This window comes from Balaenoptera acutorostrata, chromosome 11 (assembly GCF_949987535.1).
Source record: "Balaenoptera acutorostrata chromosome 11, mBalAcu1.1, whole genome shotgun sequence".
NCBI lineage: Eukaryota > Metazoa > Chordata > Mammalia > Artiodactyla > Balaenopteridae > Balaenoptera > Balaenoptera acutorostrata.
This window is the reverse complement of record NC_080074.1, coordinates 97,077,720-97,104,349: the sequence shown is the minus strand read 5'-3', so window position 1 is coordinate 97,104,349 and position 26,630 is coordinate 97,077,720. Positions and strand designations below refer to the sequence as shown.

General features: G+C 43.4%; 1 protein-coding gene across 9 annotated transcripts in view; it reads right to left on the bottom strand.

Moving 5' to 3' along the window:
* Positions 1–26,630, bottom strand: part of DUSP16 (dual specificity phosphatase 16) — an 86,921-nt gene that overhangs the window by 39,957 nt on the left and 20,334 nt on the right. For all 9 annotated transcript variants that reach the window (XM_057556404.1, XM_057556403.1, XM_057556406.1 and 6 more), the window contains 2 exons: positions 7,490–8,080; positions 6,360–6,498 (listed from right to left, as the gene is read on the bottom strand). In XM_057556404.1, coding sequence (XP_057412387.1) covers positions 6,360–6,498; positions 7,490–7,717 — 367 coding nt within the window. In that variant the 5' untranslated portion in view covers positions 7,718–8,080. The remainder of the gene's footprint in view (positions 1–6,359; positions 6,499–7,489; positions 8,081–26,630) is intronic.

Genomic DNA, 26,630 nt, shown 5'->3' with positions numbered 1-26,630 from the left:
ACGTGCTGCCCCAAATTAACCGAGGGGTCTCAAGGGCAGAGACAAGATGTGCACTCTTCCAGTACCCTATCCCCCAGGCCCACCCCGGGGCCCACCCAAGGGAGCCCTCGAGCCCTGTGAGGCCAGCTGAATGGACAGGACACAAATGACATGACCAGGGCAGGGGAAGACTGATGTCACCACTGTCACCCAGGGTGCTTCTGTGTAGTTTGTGCAAAATGTCAGGGTGAGGAACTGTCTCGAGCCTGGTCTGCAGTCCATTTGTTAAACAGACACAGCCTCAGGCGTGATGCCTTGGCCACCGGTAGCTGGGGAGTGACAGAGCTGGCTTGTTACCACACAGGCAGGTAAGAACTGGAGAAAAGACGGGCTAGATAACCTCATGCAAACTGAGAAGCAGAGCCAGCAGCTACACGGCAACCAGTGGGCGAAACGGCACCTATTTTTAGTCTGTTTTCAGTGGCTCTCACCGCAGCTCTTTAAACACAAGGAGAGCCAATTCCTGAACAACTGTAGTACTTTGACTGGACTCCATTAACGTCGATCTCTTTTACCAGCTACTACAGGATCTGAAATGGGATGATTGAAGATTTCCCTTCTCTAGGCACAGGGACAGAAGAAACGCCACACTGGATGAGAGAACGCATGATGACAACGGCACACATAGCAAATCCGGAAGCGGGAAGATCAGGTTCTGCCCTGCTTCCATCAGGAGGGTAACTGGTTCCACTGAACCAAAGCTGCACATTCATTACACGGAACTGCTGACTCAATCTAGACTCCTGTTAAACTGAAAATGTGTCAAGAGTCAAATACATTTTTATTCACTCCTAGCTCTAACTACAGTAGCAACTCTAACTCAAAACAAAGAAATACGTCTTTGGCCTTTAGCCACAGCAGACATTAATCTAAGACCTTAGCTGTGTTCAGAGACGAAATGTTTCTAAGAGCCCTCAGCACTGCGCCTGACACCGACTCCAATGGTATCCTTCTATCATTATCCGGAGTGGTATTTCGGCTCAGGAATGATTCCCCCCAGCTGAAAAAATTTAATGCTTAAAAATTTTATATACAGTCTATTTTTATACATTGCTTCTTCCATAAAATGTGAAGTAAGAATATGCCTCTGAAGTCCACAAAGAGGCTGAGAGAGAGCTACCACAAAAAGCACAGGCCTGATCTGAAGTGGGCACCCCTGATTCTCAGTCTAGCCTCCTGAGGGAATTCCAGAAGACTCAGGAATTACTGCAGACAGGGGCCTGGGCGCACAGTGAGAATAGTGAGGGCTGGGGAGAGTCACGCAAGGGCTCTGTTATTTTCCTCGTCTGTAAGTGAAAGGGCTGAGGTCTGTGATTCAATTAGGGTTTTTTGCTGCAGGGCAATCTTGTGCCTCATCACAGGATAGAAATGAGTGCTGTAGAATTAGCAAACTTTTGTGGGTCCCTTTTGCTTTTACTCAGAGTTACAACAGCGAGGAAAGAGAAGAAAATAATAGAACAGCAATCTTTATTTCTACTAAATGAACCCACTTATACTCTTTTCTCAATGTTAGCACACGCAAAAAAAGTCCAAATTCGGTGGTTTTTCTTTTTTTCTAATATATTTATTTTCAATCTGGCACCCTTAGAAATATATTGATAATAGACAAAGGCAAGTAAAATAAAGTAATATAATGAATAAAGGCCAAGAAACAAGATTCTTTTTTAGAGAGAACTAGTTTTCTGAAGGTTAACAAGACCAAAAAAGTTGATCAATAAGTCAAGGTTGGCAACTGTTTATATCCATCAGTGATGAGGGACAACTTTCCAAAGGGATCCAAGTTCATTCTTTTTGGCTAAGATGAGGCTACAACTCATAGTAAAACTCTTTAATCCCCAGGGGTGAAACAATGCTATGGTTTAATCTGGCTTGGTTATTGGGAGACTACTGGGAGACTTATTAATGGCTAAGCAGGATAATCAATTTACTTTTTTTTTTTTTAAATAAATTTATTTATTTATTTTTGGCTGCGTTGGGTTTTGGTTTCTGCGCACAGGCATTCTCTAGTTGCGGCGAGCAGGGGCTACTCTTCATTGCGGTGCGCGGGCTTCTCATTGCGGTGGCTTCTCTTGTTGCAGAGCATGGGCTCTAGGCACGCAAGCTTCAGTAGTTGTGGCACACAGGCTCAGTAGTTGTGGCGCACGGGCTTAGTTGCTCCGTGGCGTGTGGGATCTTCCCGGACCAGGGCTTTAACCCGTGTCCTCTGCAATGGCAGGTGGATTCCTATCTACTGTGCCATCAGGGAAGTCCCTCAATTTACTTTTAAAGTACAAAAAAGATTATTTCAACTGTTCTCAATTCATATGGATTCAAGGGCTTGTATCCTCCTATGACTGGCACTAGGTTTTCTAGAGCTCGTAGCTCCTCATCAAAGTTCAGGATTTAAGCCCTGTTTAATTGTACTAGTGTTTTGTTTTGTTTTTTGGCTGCGCCACGTGGCTTGTGGGATCTTAGTTCCTCGACCAGGGATTGAACCCAGGCCCTCAGCAGTGAGAACTCAGAGTCCTAACCACTGGGCGCCCAGGGAATTCCCTGTACTAGTGTATTTATTAGGTCTTAAAATCATGTTGAAATCTGCTTAAATAGATGGAAACATTTTCGTATTGGATACTTTTCCCATAACAGCTATATTTTTGCTCTACCTGAACGAAGACAACTTGCCAATCATTTATGTCAAAATGTCCTCAACTTTTCGCTACACTTTCAGATTAGTTTCATCACTGTTTAATATAATCACTTACAAACTAAACTAAATGAATAAAATAAGTCATATGAAATACAAATGGTATAAACCTACATGCAAGCTAATGTATATTTCAGATATTTATTGAAAACTGAAGAAGTGCTAGGCCTTGTGGGGAACACAGAGATGAACAAGACATAGTCCTCGGCTTGCAAAAGAGAATCCAGGAGGGGGGTTAAGCTAACAAATGAAAAAGATACACGACAACGTAAGTTTAAATAAGATTTTAAGATAATAAAGACTCACATGTGGCATATGGCTATCAAATATTAATCACTTGGTTTAGAATACTGGCTGGGCTTAAAAAGAGGGACAGTTGATCAGTCAGGGGTCAAGATCGCTGGCTGAGTAGGCCCACAGATGTGGCCAAGACAGGCCGAGTTCATTGCAGAACCAGGTTCTAAGTTTCAGGACCGGAAGGCTTGGGACCCCGGCCTCACTGATAGTCAGCTGTCCAGGTGGCTTAACAGGACCCCTTTCCCTGGCGGAAGCTGAAGTCTACCAGGCTAGCCTGTCCCAGAGCAGAACCTGCCGTCCCATACGGAAGAATTAAGCCCGCTGCGCGCCAGTGCAGCCTCCCCAAACCCGACCCTCTCCCGAAAGGGAGTCTTCATCATTAATGACCATGTAACTAGGCCACACAGGTAAGTCTGGGTCTCCTCTTGCTTGAGGAAAAGGGCTTATTATGATGCTTCCTCGGGCTTCCCTGGTGGCGCAGTGGTTGAGAATCTGCCTGCCAATGCAAGGGACACGGGTTCGAGCCCTGGTCTGGGAAGATCCCACATGCCGCGGAGCAACTAGGCTCGTGAGCCACAATTACTGAGCCTGCGCGTCTGGAGCCTGTGCTCCGCAACAAGAGAGGCTGCGACAAGGAGAGGCCTGCGCACCGCAATGAAGAGTGGCCCCCATTCTCCGCAACTAGAGAAAGCCCTCACACAGAAACGAAGACCCAACACAGCCAAAAATAAATAAATAAATAAATAAATAAGATGCTTCCTCTATCAGTTCCTCGGGAAGGTCCTCTTCTTTCCCTTCTCCAGAGTCACTGCTCTCTAGGTCAGGTGGCCCTGAGGAGGTGAATGGAATTCGGGCCACAATTCTTCACTCCGTATACTGATGTAATGACCATAAAAAAACCATCTGACGTATTTGATACTTTCTTCCTGAATAATCTCAAAGTAACTGAAAGCTCTAAAGTGATGGAGAAAATTACTCCAAGAAACCACTTTGTCTTTCTATTATCACATCCCCACAGGGCCAACAAGCATCTGTAACTGCTGAAAGCATTGGGGTCAGCTTGTAGTGAAACTTGTCTCCAGCGACCCTGTCATTTCCCGTAGCACCTGTGGGACGCTAGCATGCTTTTCCAAGGTCAGTTATTTTCCCCGAAGCAAAATATTTAAGAAACACATGTTGATATGTCCTTCTACCCCACATCCCTGGGACGTCCTCTGAGCAGCTGCTGGACCTTGGCAAAAAACAAAAAAACGAAAGCAAAAAACAAAGCACTGCCGAGAAGTGATGGTCACGCCTTCCCCAGCACTCTCTTCTACCAACTCTACTTCTCTGTCCACTCTGAGGACAGGCTCACTAACCAAGGGAATTTCCAACTGGTCAGAAGCTTTCGGATGGCTGGGAGGCTTTTAATCATCCAGAACCCTCTCTGAGGTGTCCTAAGAAATCTCGCTGCTCAGAAAGTCCCCAGCAAGGTCATTCAGTCCTTGAAGCCACCTTCTAATCTAAGAAGAATACAGGATTCTGGGGTGTGCATGACGAGATGGAGCTGTGAATACACGTATGTGGTTCTCGGAGCTGCCTTGACGGGCTTTTGTTTAGGCCTAGGACCCACTTCCTGTACAAAGTGGGGATGCCAGGGGTTCTGACCAGCACCATCCCACGTATCCCTAGGGCTGATCTTGATGGTCAGAATGAGTCCTCTTCCTTCCTTCCTGCCCAATAAGCACCCCTCCCAGAGCCGCACATGGCTGGAAAGAACCTTCCACATAACAAGGGAGAGCTTCTCGGGAAAGAGGAGAAACTACTTGAGTAACTAAAACTCGACATGAGCTCATTCCTCCAGAAGTGTCTGCCTGGCCAAGCTGTCGGGTCAGAGCCCCCGTAGAGAAAAGCGTCTCAAACAAGAGCAAGCAGGGATAATCTCTTTCTGTCTGGGTGTACCCTCTTTAAGAAAAACCCTGGTTCCGTCGATAGGATTCCAAGGTAAAGTCCCTCCCAGTGGCTCCAAGAAGCATGACTGCGTTCCTAAACTCAGCAACCGAGGTGAGTGGAACTCTAATAACAGTTGTCAGATTTAACACTGTTACACTCCCAGTAAAAGACCATGCCTACCAACAGACACAGAACCTAATGCTATAATTCTCCATTACAGAGTTCTGAGAACTACGTTCTGAGACAAGCTGGCTTCCCTTTAGGACAGAATTGCGGCACAGATGAAACGTGTGCCAACAGACGACCTGAAAGTGACAGGTAACTATGCTTATTCTTTGAAACCAGGAGCAAAAGCCGATGAGAGAGAAATAAAGACACAGAAGTCTTATTTAAACCTTCAGAGAGTTTAAATGTGGTAACAAACCAACAACTGATTCATCCTATTCTCTTACAACTGAAATGTCCATAGTCTAACAATCAATTGCCAGTAACATCAAGCTCACTGGACTCTCCTTGCAACAAAAGACGAAAGGTGTGAAAGTGACAATATCTGTCAATATTTTGTTTTTCTTAGATCAGATTTTTAAAAGTGATCTTGCCGATCACTGTGGCAGAATCTGCTGGACACAGCGGCTTTGTGGTAAAGGTTACTGCGCATTGTCAAACTGTATTCCCTGCTCTGGGAGCCAGAGTGAGTGAAAGGGCTTCAGTACTGTCTGCCAAACAGGGAAAGCAAAGGATGAACAGTCTGCTTTGGAATTTGATGAGATGGAACTCCCACACCACCCTCCTTTAGGGCAGATATAAAATAGTTAGCCCTTTCCATGCACTTTATAAAGTCATCTGGTTGCTTAGCATTTGCAAGTTGAGACTTTTTTTAGTTGTGAAAACAAAACAAAAATACGTAGGTTCATTTTAAAATTTTCCCTCTAATTACTGGAAGAAATATTCTGCACACATTCTCTTTCTATCTCATTGTACATAATGTCCAGGATGGGTGATCTTATCGCTGCAGTCCACTACAACCAAAAATGTTTAACAGGGGTTCACCCTGAATACTGGATGGGTTCTCTCCTTGGGGGTGGGAACTGAGGACAGGAGCTGAAATGTAGAGCATTCGGTGTTTGTAGATCTATACAGGCACACAGATCTACACGGCACTTCTGGCTAATAAATACCAGATGAAGAGGCATTTGAGCTAAATCAAAAATACACTGACCAATGGGGAAGAACAACAGTATTCAGGTTAACTAGAATAGTTACGTCAATCAAAAGCTATAAATAAGTCATTTTACACAATGACCTCAAAGTTGCGTCCACCTAGCGTGCTTCGAGCTCGTTGTGGAATCCTGCTTACTCACAGGCTCAAGGAGATTCCGAGTCTTCACAGTTCTACCACAAGCCTTACCTGCAAGCAGGTGAACAGAGCTGAAGCTCCTCTCCAGTTTACCCAGGAGTACGGTGAGAAAGCAGTCTGAGGCCAGAGAGGCCACATCTTGGGAGCTTTGATCGTAAACTACAACCTTCTGACTGCAATCAATGTCGACCTAAAATGCAAACGTGAGGCTGTTAGGGAGGAAGGTGAGGAGAATAATCCCATATACCTCTGCTGCTGAAGCAAATAACTGCTTCCTGTTTTCCTTAATAATCTGAATAAAAATGAGATGTGGTCAATTTACTGGATAAACCAAGCATACACATGGTTTAAATGTTTGTAAAAATCAACATTTACGAGGCAAACTTGATGCTATTTCTGTGTAAATGTGCTCAAAACTCCTTAGTTTTAAATCCTTAACACGATAACAGGGTAAAACCATGTACAACAAAATAACACGCAAAATAAACATAACGATCCATGAACTAAAGAAACATTTAAAATGGTTTCTACTCAGTAACAAATCAGCTTTTCGTAAAATTAAAGCATGAACTCATTTTTATTCCTGAACAAAAGAAATAGCCTTACCTACCACAAAGCTGACATCCTGGTATCCTGAGAAAACCTTTCCTTGAAGATCCTTAAATCTGACCATTACCTTACCTTCCCACAAATAAAAAACACTTGTAATGTAATTAGTTTCTACTTTCTTTTCAAGGCACTTGAAAAGAATGATTTCCTTTCAGTACATTTGTAAACAACATAAAACAATGTATTAATGTATTAGTTATTAATAATATACATACAATATTATATATTATTATATAATTGCTAATAATTGAGTATTATAATATACTGTATTAAACATAACTTTTTATTTGTGTTAAATTAATAAAACAATTTTTAGCATTAATAGGGAAACATAGCACTTGATCAAATAAAAACAAGTTAAGCTTTCTGTGTAGTTTAGAAATATTCTGAGGTGTGACAGTGTCTACAATTAGTGAATTATTCTGAGGTGTCATAAGGTACCAAAGTTTAAAAAAAGCAACCAAAACTTCCTCAAATTACTTTCTCCCCTTAAAAATGAGGCTTCATTTAAAATGATTCCCCATTCAGCATGTCCATTTATTTTAAACAGGAAAAAAAAAGCAAGCATGTACCTTATGTTTGGCTGAGTGCTGGATGAGCTCTGTAATTAACACTTTGTCCTGTTGCAACCTTCGCTTCATAAGCTTGGAGCAGTTGATATTAATGGCTTCCAAAATGTGGGACGTATTGTATTCCACAAATGGCCGGCTATCAATTAGCAGCACTTTTTCCGTTCCACTTTCCAGCAGAGCCACCAACCTCTCAGTAACAATTTGAGTTCCGATCATCTCATGGGCCATGACAACAATAAGTCCCCTTTTCCCACCTCCTCCTTTAATTTGCCACGATGATGTAATGGTGGTGTGCTCAAAGGCTCAGCCACTCCATTGTACTGAGATGTATGAGGTCAGGCTGGTGGCGACTGGCAAGAGGAGAGTTAAACCCATTTTCAGCAAGAGCCCTCCAAGTGAATGTCTCTTTCTCTTTCCCGTTGATGTGCTCTCGCAGAGGCCTCCTGCCACAAAGCAGCCCCTCACATTTGATTCATAAAGAGATGACTGGAATAATCATTCCAACAAAAGATGCTTTGGGGCAGGCAGTGCATTACATCATTCTTTACCTCTGTTCCCTCGCTCCAACAGCTTTACACGGGGCTGAAAAGCCTACATGGAGAGAGAATGACAGACGGAAAACAAAACATGGGGGTCAAAAGAAGAAAGAGCATCGGATTAGAGGGAGTGTATGATTCATAATATTTACCCCATTAATCTAATTCCATACTTGATGCACTGTTTCATGTGAACAAACAAACAAAAAGGACAAGTAGGTATGGCTTCAGAAAACGTACTAATGATAATTCGCTTTCACCGCAAAATATAAAAACTCAAAGGTGACAAAACAAGACATAGTCGTGAATTATATATAATCACCTGGGGGCCCAGAACTACTTGACTTACAGTATGAAATTAAAAGAGCTGTAAAAAGCCAGTCCAAGTATTTTTATTCCAGATGGGTTTCCTCCATTTTATTTGCTTATTTCTTGAAAAAAGCACAAAAAACCACCACCTAACATCAGGTTAGCAATCTGACGTTATCAGGACATAAAAATCTTTCCTGATGGCTTGAGAATTACTATGATAAATGGAGTGTGTGTGCTGTGAGCATTCCTTGAAAACTACCCTCAGGAAGAAGAGGCAGGAAAATGGGAGGTTCTGTCAATTTCGGCTGCCTTTTAAGGAAGAGGAGGGGCGATGACTGATGCGCTTGTCACACAGAGTGCTGAACTAGCTGCTGGGGGCCTGTGAGGCATCTACTCCGCCCCAGGCAGACTCACAGCTAAGATCCTGGCCGGTCCTCCGCTTCCAGGTCTCTTTTTCTTGTGCCTCATTTTTAAGAGACTCACTGATTCCCCGCCTCAGAAAATCTCACACCTTAACCTTGGACTCTAGGTCAGCAACCCAGGCATACGAGAGCCCTTAATACTGGACCTGATGCTTCCTTATTCTTGCCAAACTCCTAAGATAGACCATTTCCTAGTTAACACTAGTTGGAGTTTTGTGCCCATAGCTTAAGCCCCACACCCTGACCTCCAATATTCTCACGTTCCTATCTCCCCGGTCCATCCCTGCTTATAGGAAATGCCCTACTACATAAAACTAGATGTCCACTGTTGGCATTCGACTTCTAGAGGTTAAACTACTTGATGGCAGACGTTTTTGTATTGTATTTCTTACTTCCACAGTGTTTTGCACATAAGATATTCAATTTACACTGTTACAAGTTAGTAAAATCCTCCTTGTTCCAAAAATGACTTGATACTGAATAATTCATATCTGATTAACTGATTCTGGATGAGGATGATAGACCCCCTCAAACATCATTGGGTCCTGTTTCCTAATTTCAGACTTACAAATTAGAAGCTGAAGCATGGAGAAGTAGGAGCAGGCAGGATTGAGAGGAGAGTGGCCTTGCCCTTTATTTGTTATGTAGCTTCAGACAAATCATACTAACCTCTCTGAACCACACTTTCCTCATCTCTAAAATGTACATATAATATTGGCCTTGTCTCCTCACAAAGTTTGTTTTGAGGATGAAATTATGTCAGTTATCTAAAGAGAGTAAGTCAGAAAGCAACTAGTCATCACACAGAGAAAGGAGGAAAAATGCTGTAAAGATGCCAGTGGTAAACAGAGCTGCCTTGCATCTGGAATCTGAAAGGCATCCCTCAGCAGATAAAGACGGGGCAATCCCATCCTGCTACAGGCCGGCTTCAGCCAGGCTGTGCCGCTTCTCACGGAGCCAGACATCCACGGAGTTAGAAGGCACCTGAGAAGCCATCTCGTCTACCCTCACATCTCACAAATCAGCTCCATATAATACATTATTTGTCCATTTCGTATCTTCATTATACGAAGGTATTATTTTTAGTACAGCTTAATGGCAATGAAGCACAAAAGTCATCTCTACCTTCGACTGAAGAAACCAGAGCAGAGAATCTGTCCTACTCAATCAACCAATGCACGTTCACATAGCACTTACCCAGGGTATTTCTGACTCAAGTCCTGACTGCCCGGCGACACAGTTCACGGTCACGCAAGGTCCTGGGCTCAGATGGCCTGACTCCCTCACTGGGGCTCCCACTCCCGGGTTACCCTGTTTTCCTAAGAACCTGTCCCCACAATGAAGCTGCACTGAGACAGAGTGACGTGACTTGCCCACGCGGGAGCCCGGGCAGCGCAGGAAGTGGAAACCCGAGAACGGGAGCAAGTGGGTGCCAACAATGGCCTGAGTCTCTAGGCCCCATTGGCTCCTCTCAGTGGTGCAAACCGGGCAGGACAAAGCAGTTATCTGGGTTAGCAGATCGAGGGACAAAGGGAGGGAGAAGACGGCAAACGTGCAAACGCTGAGTGAGAAAGTTCTCATCTTTGCTTCCCTCCAGCCAACTCTCAGAAGCCCAGATCACTGAAACCCAAGGCAGGCTGCGGCCAACAGGTCCACCGGGAAGAAAATAGTCATTCCTCCCCAGAGAACCAGAGTCAGTCGTTCCGGATAGAAAAAGACCCTTTCCCTGACCAAGAAGAGGTCTGGTCAAAGTGACCCTGACATGAGGAGACCCTGACATGAGGATGTAGCTGAAACAAAACAGTGAAGGTGAACTGAGGATAAAGTTACGCCTTTCACATTGTCCTGCGGCCAGCTGGAGCCCTCTGACAGCACCTTCACGCAGCACCTTCACGCCTGATGTTCTGAGGTCCCAGGTGACTGTGGAGGAGGCCGAGGCTGCCAAGGGGCTGTGGAAGGTGAGGTAACAACAGCCTTAAACCTCGTTCACTTGCAGCTACAGAATTCTAGGGAAGACCTCATTCTAAGCTACAACTCTAATTTAGAAATTTCTCTCCATTCATTGTTCTTTCCGAAAAAGGTCAACACGCTGAGATCAGGGACACATCTGTGATAGTTTTGTTCTCGGAATCTTTTGCATCAAGTAGGATTTAAGAGATGACAGGAGAATATTTGATAGTTGGCAGCCCCAACAAGCTCATTTTACCCCAAAATCTCTTCAAGAAGTCAGAAGGCATACGAATTTTTAGATGGAACACGGGGGCCCAAGTGCATATAGCAAAGCCCAGGGCAGGCCAGCTTTGCTATTTACCTATTTTCTTAGACAATTTTTAAAGTTTTAATTAATTTCTTTCTATTTTTAATACAGAGTATAGTCACATGGCTCAAAAAAAATTAAAAAAAGAAAACTGTATACACACTATGAATACGCATACTTTATCCATCCAACGTTTGTCCACTATATTTCAATAAAGCTGTTAAAATTGCCATTATATTTAAAGTCCAACAAATACATTTAAGTGAAAAAAATGAGCACATTGTAAATCCTTCTCCCGCCCTTGTCCTCCGTCTGCCCAGGTCCTCCCTGGCCCTCTAACTGGTAAACACTGTTAATAGTTTCTTCTGATTTCTTCCAAACATTTTTTAAAATGAAAATAGAATAAAACACTATATATTCTTTTCCTTTTCCTTCTCTGTTCAAATGGATACACAGTACTGTTACACATCCTGCTTTTTCTTTCACTTAAAATACTCCAATTTGATTTTTTCCAAATTTAATTAGAATGTAATACAAACTATATATCCATGGGTCTCCCATACATGCACTTTTGGAAATCTAAATAAAACATGTAGAAATACTTAACCTTAAAAGACAACTCCCAACCATAATTCAAAAAGAGTCATGCACCACAATGTTCACTGCAGCTCTATTTACAGTAGCCAGGATATGGAAGCAACCTAAGTGTCCATCAACAGATGAATGGATAAAGAAGATGTGGCACATTTATACAATGGAATATTACTCAGCCATAAAAAGAAATGAAATGGAGGTATTTGTAATGAGGTGGATGGAGTTAGAGTCTGTCATACAGAGTGAAGTAAGTCAGAAAGAGAAAAACAAATACAGTATGCTAACACATATATATGGAATCTAAGGAAAAAAAAAAAAAAGGTCAAGAAGAACCTAGGGGCAAGACGGGAATAAAGACACAGACCTACTAGAGAATGGACTTGAGGATATGGGGAGGGGGAAGGGTAAGCTGGGACGAAGTGAGAGAGTAGCACTGACATATATACACTACCAAATGTAAAATAGATAGCTAGTGGGAAGCAGCCGCATAGCACAGGGAGATCAGCTTGGTGCTTTGTGACCACCTAGAGGGGTGGGATAGGGAGGGTGGGAGGGAGGGAGACGCAAGAGGGAAGAGATATGGGGATATATGTATATGTATAGCTGATTCACTTTGTTATAAAGCAGAAACTAACACACCACTGTAAAGCAATTATACTCCAATAAAGATGTTAAAAAAAAAAAAAAAAAAGACAGCTCCCCCTTTCCTCTAGCATTACACCCAATCGGCCGTTTACCTGAGGACCAAAAGGCTGAGGAGTAATTCACGACAATGTGCTCGAAGGGTCAGCAAGCTGCTTTATGGCATCCTAATGGGAGAGTATCCTCTGGAGCTACTCTGACTCAAGAGAAATTTAAAATGTGACACTCATGTTCAAGGAAGCACGAAGTTTATCTCTTAAAGGACAACCTGCTGCAACCTGGGCTGTTCCCACCCAAAGAGAAGGCGGCCCCACAAGTTCCCTGTATGGAGGCCATGGGGCCACTGAAGGTCAAGGCCTTCAGCCGCGTCACTCTGCTGCCAGCCCGTCCCTGCAGACCTCACGGGCGCTGTTCAAGGTCTCCCACCTGGGCCGCCCTCCGGGCTGCCTGGGGATCATGCTGAGGGAGCCCTGGACCACGATGCTACACAGGAGATGGGGCTGGGGCAGCAGAGACTCTCTTCTCAAGAGAAGGGTGATGGGACGTCCCAGTCCACCATCGAGGCAATCTAGGAGGCAGCCGGCCTTCAGAAGACGGCGACATAACCCTTCTATATACATACAAGAGAGTTTTCTATTAAAAAAAAAAAAAAGGGAGGGAGATGCAAGAGGGAAGAGATATGGGGACATATGTATATGTATAACTGATTCACTTTGTTATAAAGCAGAAACTAACACACCATTGTAAAGCAATTATACTCTAATAAAGATGTTAAAAAAATAAAAAATAAAAATTAAATTAAATTTAATTTAATTTAAAAAAAGTTCAGTATTTATCATACCGAAGACTAGTAACCTTAACCAGGTCCACTAAACAAATATTTACGAAGTATCCTAGTTTCAGAAATAAAGGATTTAAAAGACTTTATTTAAGAAGAGATGGAGAGAGGCAGAGGCAATATATTAGTATAACAAAATACACACATCAGGGAACAACGTGGGCAGATCCCCTAAAGAAGGGCCAATTGTGGTATATTTTACATTTCAGCAAACAATTTACGTTTCCTATTTTATAACATTTAATATTGACATAAACTGTGTAAGAACCTTCCACCCTAACATACAATATTTGAAGTTTTCCTGTGTAACTTACATTTGAGATTCCATTCGGTTACCTATGGAAATGCATCGATGACTTTATAATGGAAATTAGGAGAGTGTTACTTGTTCAAACTCACTCTACATCCAACTTCGCAAGAGAATCAATGGACTAAAGAATACCACTGAATTAGTTATGTCGGAGAACTGTTAAGTCTAAGGCTATTTTGATGATCAACTTAATTAAAAGAACGAAATAAAGTTCAACTGGCTAAGAACCAGTATTTGCCATTAGAGTAATTAGCTGAGAGGAAAAGTGTTTTGTTTTGATTGCAGCCTTTACTTGACTTGTAGCCTTTAAAGCTAGTGTCCAACCAGCAAATTTTTTAAAGATTGAGGTCGTTTTTAAACGACTGGTAAGCGTCTCCCTCCTCTTCTCAGATGAGGCGTTATTCTTTTCGACTTCCCAGATACGATCCTGGCTTCTCGGCCGGTCACACTGCACTGGGTCTATTCCACCAGGAAAGAGGTGAGGCCCTTTCTCGCACACGATTCTCCCTCTGGGGCTGTCGCCGGCAGAGCTACCCCGGTGCCCACATCAGGGCCCATGGGCTGCCCCCCATCCCACCCCCCAGTTCCATTTTAAAACCTTCCTTTTTCAAAGGAATTCTCAGGAGAGGGGAAAGGACCCCAAAGCTGTGTCTGCTTTGTTAAGTGAGGACAGTGACCGAGCCTTGTTTGGTTGGGCTTCAGCTCAAGCTCAGATTCTCAGAGAATTTATGGAAAGGTTATAATCAGGTGAGAAGTTTAAGAATGGCTTGTAGTTTAGCTATTAAACTACAAGCCAGTCTTAAATTTTTTTTCCTCCAATAAAGCTGAAGAAATAGGCAACAGGATACACCAAACAGGCTTTCAGCAGAGCCTTACACACAGACTGTTAATAAGAGAAAAACTGAACAAATCAAAAGGGAAAAAAGAAGGCCATGATGTCCGGAAGCAAGAGCATCTTGGACTCTGACCATTTTAATTCTACACTGATTAAAGCTACTCTGCCTCGCACGCTGCGGGTTAACCCCGACAGAAATTCTGAGGTCTGGTATTTGGTAAAATATATGCCATAAAGAAACAAAAACAAACCCAAAAAACCATCCTCACCAAAGCCAAGAAGGCAATACGAGCTTAATGCATTTTTCAGTCACCTATTCCTGCCCTGGCCATATTTTCTTACCCCAGCATAGAGGACGCAACCCGACTAGTGGTGGCGATAATGGGATAGAGGTTGCTTGAATCACTGTCTAGATAGAGCTAGGCATGGAGACAACATTTGTCAGCACTGGAAAAATCCAACTACTGCCTCTCAGCAACTCGCAGCACTGTAGGAAGAGCCCACTCTTATCAGAGGCTCAGGTTGTTTACGCGCATTTCAAGGATCCACAGACAAAGGCTGCAAGAGTAGCCATCCTTCAGAGACTCAACACAAGGCCTCTGCTTCTGACACACACCAGCCCAGGCAGAGTCCAGATCTGCGAGATGCCTTCCCCAAGTTTCTGATGAGGGAGCGCACTGCACTCTTGGAACCGGCTCAATGGAAGCCTCCTGTTTATGGTCACCTGCTCTACCAGCTTCCCCCTCCCTGTCCCACCTGAGCTCCCCGCCCCACTCCACCCCCTCCCCTCTCCTCCCCTCCTCTTTCCTGCCTCCACACCAGTTATCCATCCCCGACACACTCCTGCCCCAGGGCTCCCTCACTTACCCTTCTGCATTTAATGCTTCCTCCTGGCACCCTGCCTGAAAACGACGGACTCTACCCCCCAGAAGCAGTAGTCTTGAGGGGGTGGGAATGAAGGACCCCTGGATGGAGTGGCTGGCCAGAGGAATGTGGCCAGAGGCTGGTTTAATCTGAGAGCTGAGGAGAACCCGTTGTGGAAGGATATTTGCAATAAAGCTGGGCTGGAGGCAGGGGAGGAGGGATTCAGAATGTTAGACAGGGAATAATTAGTACATCCTGGTTTTCCTGAGCATCTGTCAGGCCTACTGCAACTCATTCAGTCAACTAACAAATGGTTATTGGGCACCTAATAAGTGCCAGGCACTGCTGTAGAAATGCACCAAAAATGAGCGAGGCAAAAGCTCTTGTCCTCCTGGAGTTTCTAACTGAATGACGAGAGATGCATAATAAACAGCAACAACAACAAAACGTGTCGTATGAGAGATGGTGATCAGTGCTACGGAGAAAAAATGAAGTAGGGAAGGAAGAAGGAGAATGGAGGTGGAGGGGTTAAAGTTTTAAACAGAGTAGTCCGAGAAGTCCTTGCTCTGATGGTTAAGTAAAGACCATGAGGGAGGTGGAAGATGGCTACGAGGACGCCTGGGAGACTAGTTCTCTATGTCAGGGCTTGAGGTCAATGAATATGTTGACCAAGGTAATGCTGAATTGGGCAAATGCCAGGAAAAGATGTGGCAGGTGTTCAGTCTTCTTTCAGAACTGTGGTTATATCTCTTGGAAATGAAGCATTTTTAGTCACTTGAACTTTTAACTTAAGCGTAAAATACACACACACACAAGAAAGTTTAGTATAGTTTCTTCCTTAAAACTACAAAGGAAGAAGCTGTGGTTCCTATGTCAGTGCATTACTTGGCAAAGAAATAAAAAGAAACACTGTAACAAGAAAGATTACTATTAATGCTAATTTAATACAATTCTTCCAACTCCACAAATGTGTAGTACCTAATAACAGAATCTTGGCTTTATAACATAGAATGTAGGAAAACATCAAAGACATGTTGAACAAGATGCATGCTTGAATAGAGCTATACAACAAGGAAATCATTTAAAGGAGGTTTACATTAAAATAAAGAAAAATGCTTTCAAGGACCTCTCCTTGTCAGAAGGTGTATCGAATCCTTACCACAAGGCCTTTGTAAGAGAGGTTACTGTATTCAGGGGGTAGGTGATACTGATATAAACTTATCATCTCTATCCATGCACCACAGTTAGCCCACCTACCCCCAAACAGCAAAATTCCACTACATAACAGGTGTACTTTCCTGACAAAGAGCTAAATTACTAAAGATATTACGACCAACGTAAACACGACCAACAATGAAAAATAATCATGATATATAAAGAGAGTAAAATCAAAGTACAGAACAGTAGGTAAAGCAGAACCTCAAACACCTACATATACACAAACACACGAACATATATATTCAAAAATGTCATACTAGTTTTGCTTGGGTAAAGGTAATATTTATTACATTCTTTTCTTTCCCATAGTCTTGGAAAGTGCAGAACAAAATTAGAGAAAGGGCACGACATCCGCGCAGACCCGGGTCCGGGTGGCTCTAGTCCTCCTCAACAGCGCTGTCAAGAAAAGTGCGGGCTGGGAATTCCCTGGCGGTCCAGCGGTTAGGACTTGGCGCTTTCACTGCCTTGGGCCCAGGTTCGATCCCTGGTCAGGGAACTAAGATCCCGCAAGCCGCGTGGCACGGCCAAAAAAAAAAAAAAAAATGTATACACACACACACACACACACACAAACAACGACGACAAAAAAGTGTGGGTTTGGGCAAAGCAAGAAGATCAACAAACACAATATAGGGAAGCTGATGTTTACCCTCAAGGTAAAAAGCTGAATCTCTACTTCACAAAAGGACTTACAAAGGATTATTTGAATAACAGTAACGTTTGGGGGGGGGGAGAAAAATTAAATTTTAAATTACACACTTGTGACTATAAACCTGGACTTTTTTTTTTTTTTTTAATTAATTAATTAATTAATTTTTGGCTCTGTTGGGTCTTCGTTTCTGTGCGAGGGCTTTCTCCAGTTGCGGAGAGCGGGGGCCACTCTTCATCGCGGTGCACGGGCCTCTTACTGTCGCAGCCTCTCCCGTTGCGGAGCACAAGCTCCAGACGCGCAGGCTCAGTAGTTGTGGCTCACGGGCTTAGTTGCTCCGTGGCATGTGGGATCTTCCCAGACCAGGGCTCGAACCCGTGTCCCCTGCATTGGCAGGCAGATTCTCAACCACTGCGCCACCAGGGAAGCCCTAAACCTGGACTTTTAAAAAGGGTCAGCCGAGGTGTAACTCTTTTAATACAGAAGGGGTTTTTTTCCGTATACAAAGGACTCGTAGCTAGCTTTCTAATATATTCCCTAACGCTCTTAAAATGTATTTCAATTTATAAAGTTTCCAAAACAAACCTACCTAAAGCATCGCAAATGAAACACAGTGTGACCTTTACTCCTCTCACTGGAAAAGCGCAAATTCTTTTAACAAAGTCGCTAAGCGGGCCGTCACTGTCCTCAGCTCCTAAATAGATGCGCACAAGACTTGAACAGATTCCAGGCGTGGCCTTCAAGCCTGGACCACACCTGCTTCCAAGGCCCTGAGGCTAAAAATAACCCTGGGGCCTCAAAAATGGGACACCAGCCAGGCCAGGGGTAGCTGCCGGCCCCCTGCTCAGCTCCAGTGACCGCGAAAGCGGGAGCTACGAAGCTCGAAGCTCGACAATCACAAAATCCTCCACCACTGGCTCCCGTCTGTCTCTCTGTGCCAACCACCTCCATCCCAGGCCGGCTCAGTTTCTTTTCCCCTTGATGCCAAAACGAACCCTAGGAACTTAGAAACAAGTGAGGTTTTATGGTGTATTGTTTAAAAAAAACAAAACAAACAAAAACTGTGGACCAAGACTCAGGAGACCTTGTTCCTAAGTTCAGCTCCTCTACGAAGATGCAAAATTGTCACAGCAAGAGTCACATCCTCCAGCCTGTTGTTTCCTCACCTGTCATTAAGTAACATCTAAGGATTATCTAAGGATATGATGAGATCGCCCGTCAGCGCATCTCAGGTCTTAGCAAGTTGCCCTGACAAGGAAAGAGTAGCAGGGCTGATGTGATCACCAGGCAGTCATGTTGAGGAGTTAGTGTGCATCCTACAACAGACAAGTTAAAACGGGTAACTCCTGGACAACGGTTCCGCAAAAAGCATGGTGAGCAGACAATTTCCTTTGTGGTGGAGGATTTCCATTGCTCCAAGGCAAGGACTCCCGCTTCTCTGCCAGCCCCGGAGTTTGCAGGATGCCCCTCTGGGACTGTTACGCTACCAGGTACGGAAGGAAGAAAGGGAGGGAGGTCGGAGGAGGGGCACAGGAAGGGGCAGCGGCAGCAGGATCGCTGTTCCCTCCAGGCTCCCGGGCTAATTTCAGTCACTGCGTCTGTCTCCACGCTTCCCCTTCTGAGGCCCGGGGAGTCTCTGGTGTCAGGAGGCTGCACCACAGGGCAAAGCGGGTGACAGGGCCAGGACCTGGGCTGAAGAATCATCGCGCCACAAGATAGAAGGAGAGCAGCCCAAGATGCTCCCGAGATGGGAGTCCGACTGTGCCCTGTCCTCACCTGTAGTTACTTTTTCCGCTTTGTGTTTCCACCTTCTATCTTTGTCCTATAATTTGGCTCTAACACACATCACCAACTGGCAACTTCTGTGCCCTTATTTGTGCTCAGATGCTTTGATGTTTCTTTCTCACTCCCTCTCTCCCTTCATATTCACCTTGATTTCTCTCCTTGGTATTAAAACCGAGCCTCTTCCTTTCTAAGGTTTACCCCCTTATCATTAATCATTAATTTTCTTTTTCGGGGGGAACTGCCAAGGCCCTACATGTGTTGCTATTACAGTGAACAGTCATAACTGCTCCAGACTGCTTTGACACAGACATCCGTGGATTCAGGTGTTTTGTCAACCTTTAAAATCTTTTGATTATTTGTTACCTTAGAATAAAAAGTTTTATTTTGGAGGAGAGAGGTAAAATTTTCCAGTGAGGTATTTTGTACGTGGTCATACTGAGTAGAGACGATTACTTCGGGATCTTACGTTTTCACTAGCCCTCAAATGCCCTGATGATCTAGTCACTAAAAGTTAAATCCCTATCTAAACCTCAGAGGAAGACAATACAAACGCTCAGTGTCTTCCCACTAGCTTATTTAGAAACTAACAAGATCTGAATTATTTTGTAATGGAGAGCTCAGGTCTGAAGCAGGAAGCAAGCGCTGCACGTGTGGACAGAGCTGTCTTCATCCGGAGTCTGCCGGCACCTGTGTCAGCAGCCTCCCCGCCCACCCTGCCTGTTTCCTCCACCCCCAGCCTTGGGTGAGCGCAGACCCCATCCGGAGGACCTTCCAAGAGAAGGCAGAAAAGGCAGAGAGGAGAACTAAACAATGGCCAGCCTCTTATCTCAGCTCCCAGTGGCTCTATTGGCTAATTTTTAAAAAAGGATTTCCCGCACAATTTGAATAGCAAAATAAATAGTAATGGATTATAACCCACAGAATAAAATAAATAACCATGAGTGCCAAAAAAAAAAAAGAAATTTCTCACAAAACACTTGCTCTATGATGAAAGTTTGAGAGGATGGTGTTTCTATTTGCTATTTTTTTTCTTTTTTAATAGGCTGTTCTGTCATCTTAACCCCCTCCATCAATTCCGGCGTGACACCGGCCGGGTTCCGGCATGCCGCATGCAGCAGGGAACACCTTCCTACCAAAGCCTCACTTTCCCTCTCTGAATAATACCAAAGTCTGTATTGGTTTAAGTTAAATTAACTTAGATGTCTAAACCAATGCAGGGCACTGTGGGAAAAACAGAAGAGATGGTAGGTCCCTGATGTTAATTGGTTGAGTAAATAGTTTTAAAAAATGACATTTGGACAAACACAAAATGATAATGTGCTGGCAGATGTACAGCAGGTCAAAGAGGAAGGCTTCCTAGGGTTTTGAAGGAAAACAGGGACATGAACTGCCAGAGAGAAGAGGGAAGAAAATTGCAGGTGAAGGAAATGCAGGAGCAAAGGTAGAGGGACGGGCTGTGTGCAGCTTTTCCCGGCCAGAGCACAGACTGCATCAGCGAGTAACAAATAAGCTGGTGAAGTAGGAAGGGCCACTGCTGATGCACCTGGACGTCTACAGCCATCTAAGCCACCGCGAGCTTCAAGAACGGAACAGGAGAACATCACAGAGGAATGTCTGTCTCTCTGGGAGCCTTGTATGGATTGAAAGGAGAAAACAGGAGAAAGGAGACTAACCAGTTCTTACCTTTACAGTTCTAGTTATCTGAGGATGGGCTCTGCCTAGGAGGGTGACTGTAAAATCTGACAGGAAAAGAAAGATCCAAGAAGCTGGGATGGTCAAAATCCAAGGCAGCATGCCAGGCACAAAACACCTTTATTAAATAGCGTACTTCCTGACTGAAAGTGCCCATGAAAAGGGCTGTTTAGACTTCATTATTAAGTTATTCCACCATGAGAACATCATCTGAAAATATCTCAATACCCATTCTGTCCTTGCTTCAGATGAACCAATATCAAGCAGAATGAGCAAAATGTACAAGTTCAAGTTTTACTAGTCAGGGCCTAGTGAGAAACCAAAAGAATCAGACATAGTAGAAGGTCAAAATTATGTAAAGCAGAATATAAGCAGAGGTGAAGTCTGATGTTGGCATTATGGGTGACTTGCTCCTATATATTGAATATTTTTCAGTAATTTCCCAATTTTCCATTATATATGAGTATATATGTATATAAAACTTTTGCAACAGAAAATTAAAGTATATAGTTTTCATCAGTCATAACTCATGTCATTCTCATGCTGTTCAGAGAAGAAGATTTGGAAGTCGAGGTACTGGGGCCTATTCTCTGCATTAGCTAAGTAAAAATTATTTTGTAGGAATCATTAACCAAAATAAATTTTAATACAGAATCATGGGATTTATCCAACAGTGACTTAGTAGTCTGAAACAATTAAAGAGATTTTTAAACTGTAATTACATATCCCTGTGACAACCATGCCCCAAGGCACATGGCATTCGAATGTATTCCAGACAAAGTAATAAAGTATATATGGTTAGTACAGGGCAATGTTCCTTTTCCAAATGTAACCTTCAGTATCAAAGACCATATATTCAAAATTAAAATTAAAAGCAAAATGATTACAAATACAGTATGCCTGCCACAAGTGAATTTAGTATAAAGCAGACCACAGGATTGTCTATTAAGTAACTCACTGACTTAAAAACCAAAATATCCAATTTCACCATCTCATCTAAAATGTAGTCCATGGCATAGAGCCTAAGAATAATGTTCATACAGCTCTACTGTTTTATCCCTCTGCCTAGATTCCCAAATAGGTTTAAAAGAAACCTATCACATTTGCTATCAACACATGTAAGCATCAAAGAGCACTAAGTACAGTGCAGCCAATGTTTAGTTTTCTCTCCTGCAAATAGTGTTTGTTTTTCTGAATTCTAGGATTGTGGACTTTAATCTGTAAAACTACAGGAAGAAAAATGAAATGGGTTAGTAGAATAGATATGTGTTCATCTACTGAGTGCCTACTATATTCAATTCCCTAGAGAGCAACTTCCCACTTTTGTATAATCACAAGAATTACTTAGGAACTTGATTTAAAAAATATGATAGGGCTTCCCTGGTGGCGCACTGGTTGAGAGTCTGCCTGCCAATGCGGGGGACACGGGTTCGAGCCCTGGTCTGGGAGGATCCCACATGCCGCGGAGCAACTAGGCCCGTGAGCCACAATTACTGAGCCTGCGCGTCTGGAGCCTATGCTCCGCAACAAGAGAGGCCGTGATAGTGAGAGGCCCGCGCACCGCGATGAAGAGTGGCCCCCACTTGCCGCAACTAGAGAAGCCCCTCGCACAGAAACGAAGACCCAACACAACCAAAAAATAAAATAAAATAAAATTAAAAAAAAAAAAAAAAGAACAAAAGTAAATTCTTTGTTAAAAAAAAAAATATATGATAAAAATAATCACCCAGGCCCCACCCCTGAAGATCGATTCTTAGGGTTTGGAGTGGAGACTGTGAATTTGTATTTTTGACAAATGCTCCAGAAGGTTCTTAGGATTGTTTTTAAGTACATCTTTAAGTTTGAAAAACAATGTCCTCAAGACACATTTGGGGGACTTCCCTGGTGGTACAGTGGTTAAGAATCCGCCTGCCAATGCAGGGGACACGGGTTTGAGCCCTGGTCCGGGAAGATCCCACATGCCGCGGAGCAACTAAGCCCACGAGCCACAACTACTGAAGCCCAACTGCCACAACTACTGAAGCCCGCGCACCTAGAGCTCGTGCTCTGCAATAAAGAGAAGCCACTGCAATGAGAAGCCCGCGCACCGCAACAAAGAGTAGCCCCCGCTCGCTGCAACTACAGAAAGCCCGCATACAGCAACGAAGACCCGATGCAACCATAAATAAATAAATAAATAGATTAAAAAAAAAAAAAAAGACACGTTGGGGTCTCTCAATGTTCACATTCAATGAGTTATCAAGACCTACTGATCTTCAGTCTATCTCACCTGGAGGACAGAAAGGTGTGAAAGCTGTGTTTGAACTGAACATATTGGCAACAGGAATTGCCAGTAATGGAGGAATGGGCAGTCAGCCAGAGACCATCCGACTCTCACAGCTGAAGCAGGATGTCCATTTAGTCTAGTGCATGCCTTCTGGTAGGTTAATAACATCCATTTACAAAATGCGAAGTATTTGCCCAAAGTCACACAATTCGTCAGTGGTGGAACAGAAACTAGAGTTTCTATGAATAGTGCTTTCCGTAACCCTACAGAGCTTAATCAAACATTCTGCAAATTTTAATAGGCTCCTGAAAGGCACAGAAAGCAATAGATTTCAAAAGATGAAAAATAACACACCCTTTTAAACGCCTGATGCGTGTGGCTGTGAAGAGAAGGGGCCTCATCAAAAGGCCAGCCCGCTGCACAGTTACAAATAGCCACGTACAAAGCACAGAACCAAGCGATGAGGCGACAAGCCTTCACAGAACACTCACGAAGACTGAGCAATCCTGGGAGCAGAAGCTGGTCTGCTTCACTGAGTCACTGTGAGAACACAGTAAGTATGTGGAAGGGCGGTACTTTGTAAATTGGAACATGGACTAAAAAGCTAATAACACAGGATGAATGGGGAAGTATTTTGGCTAATACAGTATTTCTGAACCTTGGCTGCATATGAAGTCACCCGGGGAGCTCTTAAATATCCTGAAGTACCTCAGACCAACAAATCAGAATCCCTGGGGAGTGGGCCCCAGGCATCAGTATTTTTTACACAAACAGGTAAAGGTGGATTCTTTACCTCCTCCCAAGGGTCACAAAAGACAGGCCACTTGCAAGGCAGATTTTAAAAGGGAGCAAAGGAGAAATCTGGTCATGCACACAGTGCTGTAACTCGTCTGCCCTATTTCTTGAGGTACGTGTTTTATAACATCTGCTGGGAGCCTGGGGTTCTGGATATATTATCAGGTAATGGATCAAGCTCTCAGTGTCGCAGTTTCTCTAATTCCAATAATAATAAAGGAACACAATTCACTTATGACACCCAACAGAAGGCCACAAGGATATGCTGGGGCACAGAACCCCACAGTGGCTTAATCAAACAGCTTATGGTTGAAGCAACCCAGTTTCCAGTCTGTTTTCACTGTGTTTTAGAGGTAGATGTATCCAAAAAAAGGCTTTTAAGGGCTGGGAGGAGACAAGGTAGAGCTCAGTTTTCACCTGTGTACAAACAAATGCAAGTTAAATATCTCCGCCCAGGAATTTCCCATTACTAAGGGCAAATCACCACTACAAGGGCAGACAATCTTTTGTAATTCCTCTCTCTAGTCCAATCCTGTAAAACTTCATTTAATAAGCTGATGACGGAAACCAAGATTTGGGCCTCCAGCCAAACAATCTATATTATATTAAATAAAGGATATCCCCACCCTTCTCAAGGTTGTGCCAGCAATTTCTTAAAAAAAAAAAGGCGGCATTCAACCAAAGTCAGGAGTTTTTATTCACAATACACCTTATTAACATACAGTAGAAGAAACTAGACTAGGAAGTGCTCACAGGCTGTCTCCTCTGAACAGTGGGTCTCCCCGTGGCTCATTCACTGAACAACAGTTTTTTGAACATCCAGTCTGTGCAAGCCTCTTTGCTCAGGTACCTCGGGGGGACACAATTTAAGACAATACCATAGAAATAAAATTTGTACCCAGGCCATCTGCCACGCTCAGCAGGATGGGAGGGCTCCAAGAGTAAGAGAAGTGAGGACTTCCAGGGGTGGCGTCTGGAGGTCAGCGAGGGGGCGGCGATGAATCTCACCAGCACATATGTCCCTCTGGATGTTCTCCTACCCCAGCTCCAAGGATGCCACACAACCTGTATTCAAGGCCAAGGAAAGTCTGGAGGAAGCGGGGACATCACCAGCCAGCAAAACCTTCTACAGATTCTGGAGGCAACCTCTTTTCAGCTGGTCCTTGAAGGCTGGCTGTTTCCTGCCAGGCAACCCTTAACACAGACTCACCTTCAGGAGGCAGACAAGTTGCTGGTTGTCACTGTGGCACTGACCTAGCAGAGGGGAAGGGAAGGGAGGGGAGGGGGAAGGAGGTTCATCTTTCTTCAGACCCCAGGTACGCACAGTACCCTCCCCCAACACAAATACAAACACAAAAAAGAGAAGAATGAAAGGGAGGTACCCGCTTTACAACTCTGACAGTTATCTGACAAGATTACACTGACTTAACTTCTGCCCAGCAGCGTCTCTTGCAAAGTGTAAGCAGGAAGAATACAAAAGAGGAACTCATTAAACTTAGTCCATTTTATTGGAAGGCCCAGTAAGGCAGGCAAAAGGCATAAGTTCTCAGGAGCCAGGCCATCTAAATAGTTGTAGACAGAAGTTAGCTGTCTAGACCCACGGTCCTCAGGCTTTTTAGTCTACACACCACTTGAGAACGACAAAACTGCCTAGTCCACGTCTCCCTAACAATTGTTTCTCTGACTACAGTCATCCCTCAGTAACCACAGGGATAGGTTACAGGAGCCCTCACGGACATCAAAATCCTAGGATGCTCAAGTCCCTTAAATAAAATGACGTAGTACAGTGAATACAGTCAGCCCTCCACGTCTGTGGGTTTTGCACGTGGAAACTGTACTCGTGATCCATTACAAACCCTAGAGGAAACAATGGCCAAGAAAGTTCTGCAGAGCACTATAGTGAGGTATGAAGCCTAGATCAGAATTTAGATATGAGAGTACTAAAAACATGTACACAAAAACCTGTACAAGAATGTTCATAGCAGCATTATTTATAATGGCCCCAAAGTGCCTCAACTGATGAATGGATATGCAAAATGTGGTCTATATCCAGACAACAGAATATTACTCAGCCATTAAAGGGAATGGATTTGATACCAGTGACAACATGGATAAACTCTGAAAACATTAAGCTAAGTGAAAGAAACCAGACACAAAACGGGGGAGGAGGGAGATGGGGAGTGACTGCTAATGTGTAAAAGGATTGTTTGGGGTGATGGTTCAATAGCGGTGATGGCTGCACAGTTCTGTAGATATACTAAAACCACTGATTTGTATACTTTAAAAGGATAAATTTTATAGTTGTGAGTTTTATCTCGATTTCTTTAAAAATATAAATTTTATGGTATGTGAATTATATCTCAGTAATTTTTTAAAAAAAGACAAAGAAAGGCCAAGGAACTACACCAAAGAAAAGGAAACTAAAAAAGATACGTGACAAGTAAATGCAGTATCTGATCCTCAACTGGATCCTGTACTAGAGGGAAACAATGCTATGAAGACTGCTGTTGGATTGATTGACAAGACGGGAATACAAATGGTGGACTGAACAGAGATATTAAATCCAGGCTAGGTTTACTGGGTTTGACAGCTCTACTGGGGGTAGGAGAATGAACTTGTTCTTTGGAGACCCACTGACGTGCCTGGGGACAGAGGGCTATGATGTGTGCAAGTTATTCTCAAATGGGAAAATAAATCATGTATATATGTGAAGAGAGAGGGCAAGTGATAAAGCAAAGAGAGCAAACTATTAATAGTAGATGCTGATCTTTTTTCTCTAAGTGTAAAATTATTTCCAAACAAAAAGTTTAAAATAATTTACACATACTGTAAGATCCAAAACTTCTACTTTCAATAAATTATCCTATATAAATATACTTGCTCAAATACATTGTATGTGAAATATTGTTCACTGAAACATTTTGTAATTATAAAAAGTCAGAAACAGTCTCAATGTCAATGAATGATAAATGGTCTAAATATATTATATTCCATATAGCTCTAAAAAGAAAGATGTCTATCTATATGTACTGATATAGAATGGTTTCCAACAATATATTCTTTCATGAAGGAAAAAAAAAAACCAAAACAGGGATACAGGAAGAATGGGTTTATCCCTAGCCACAA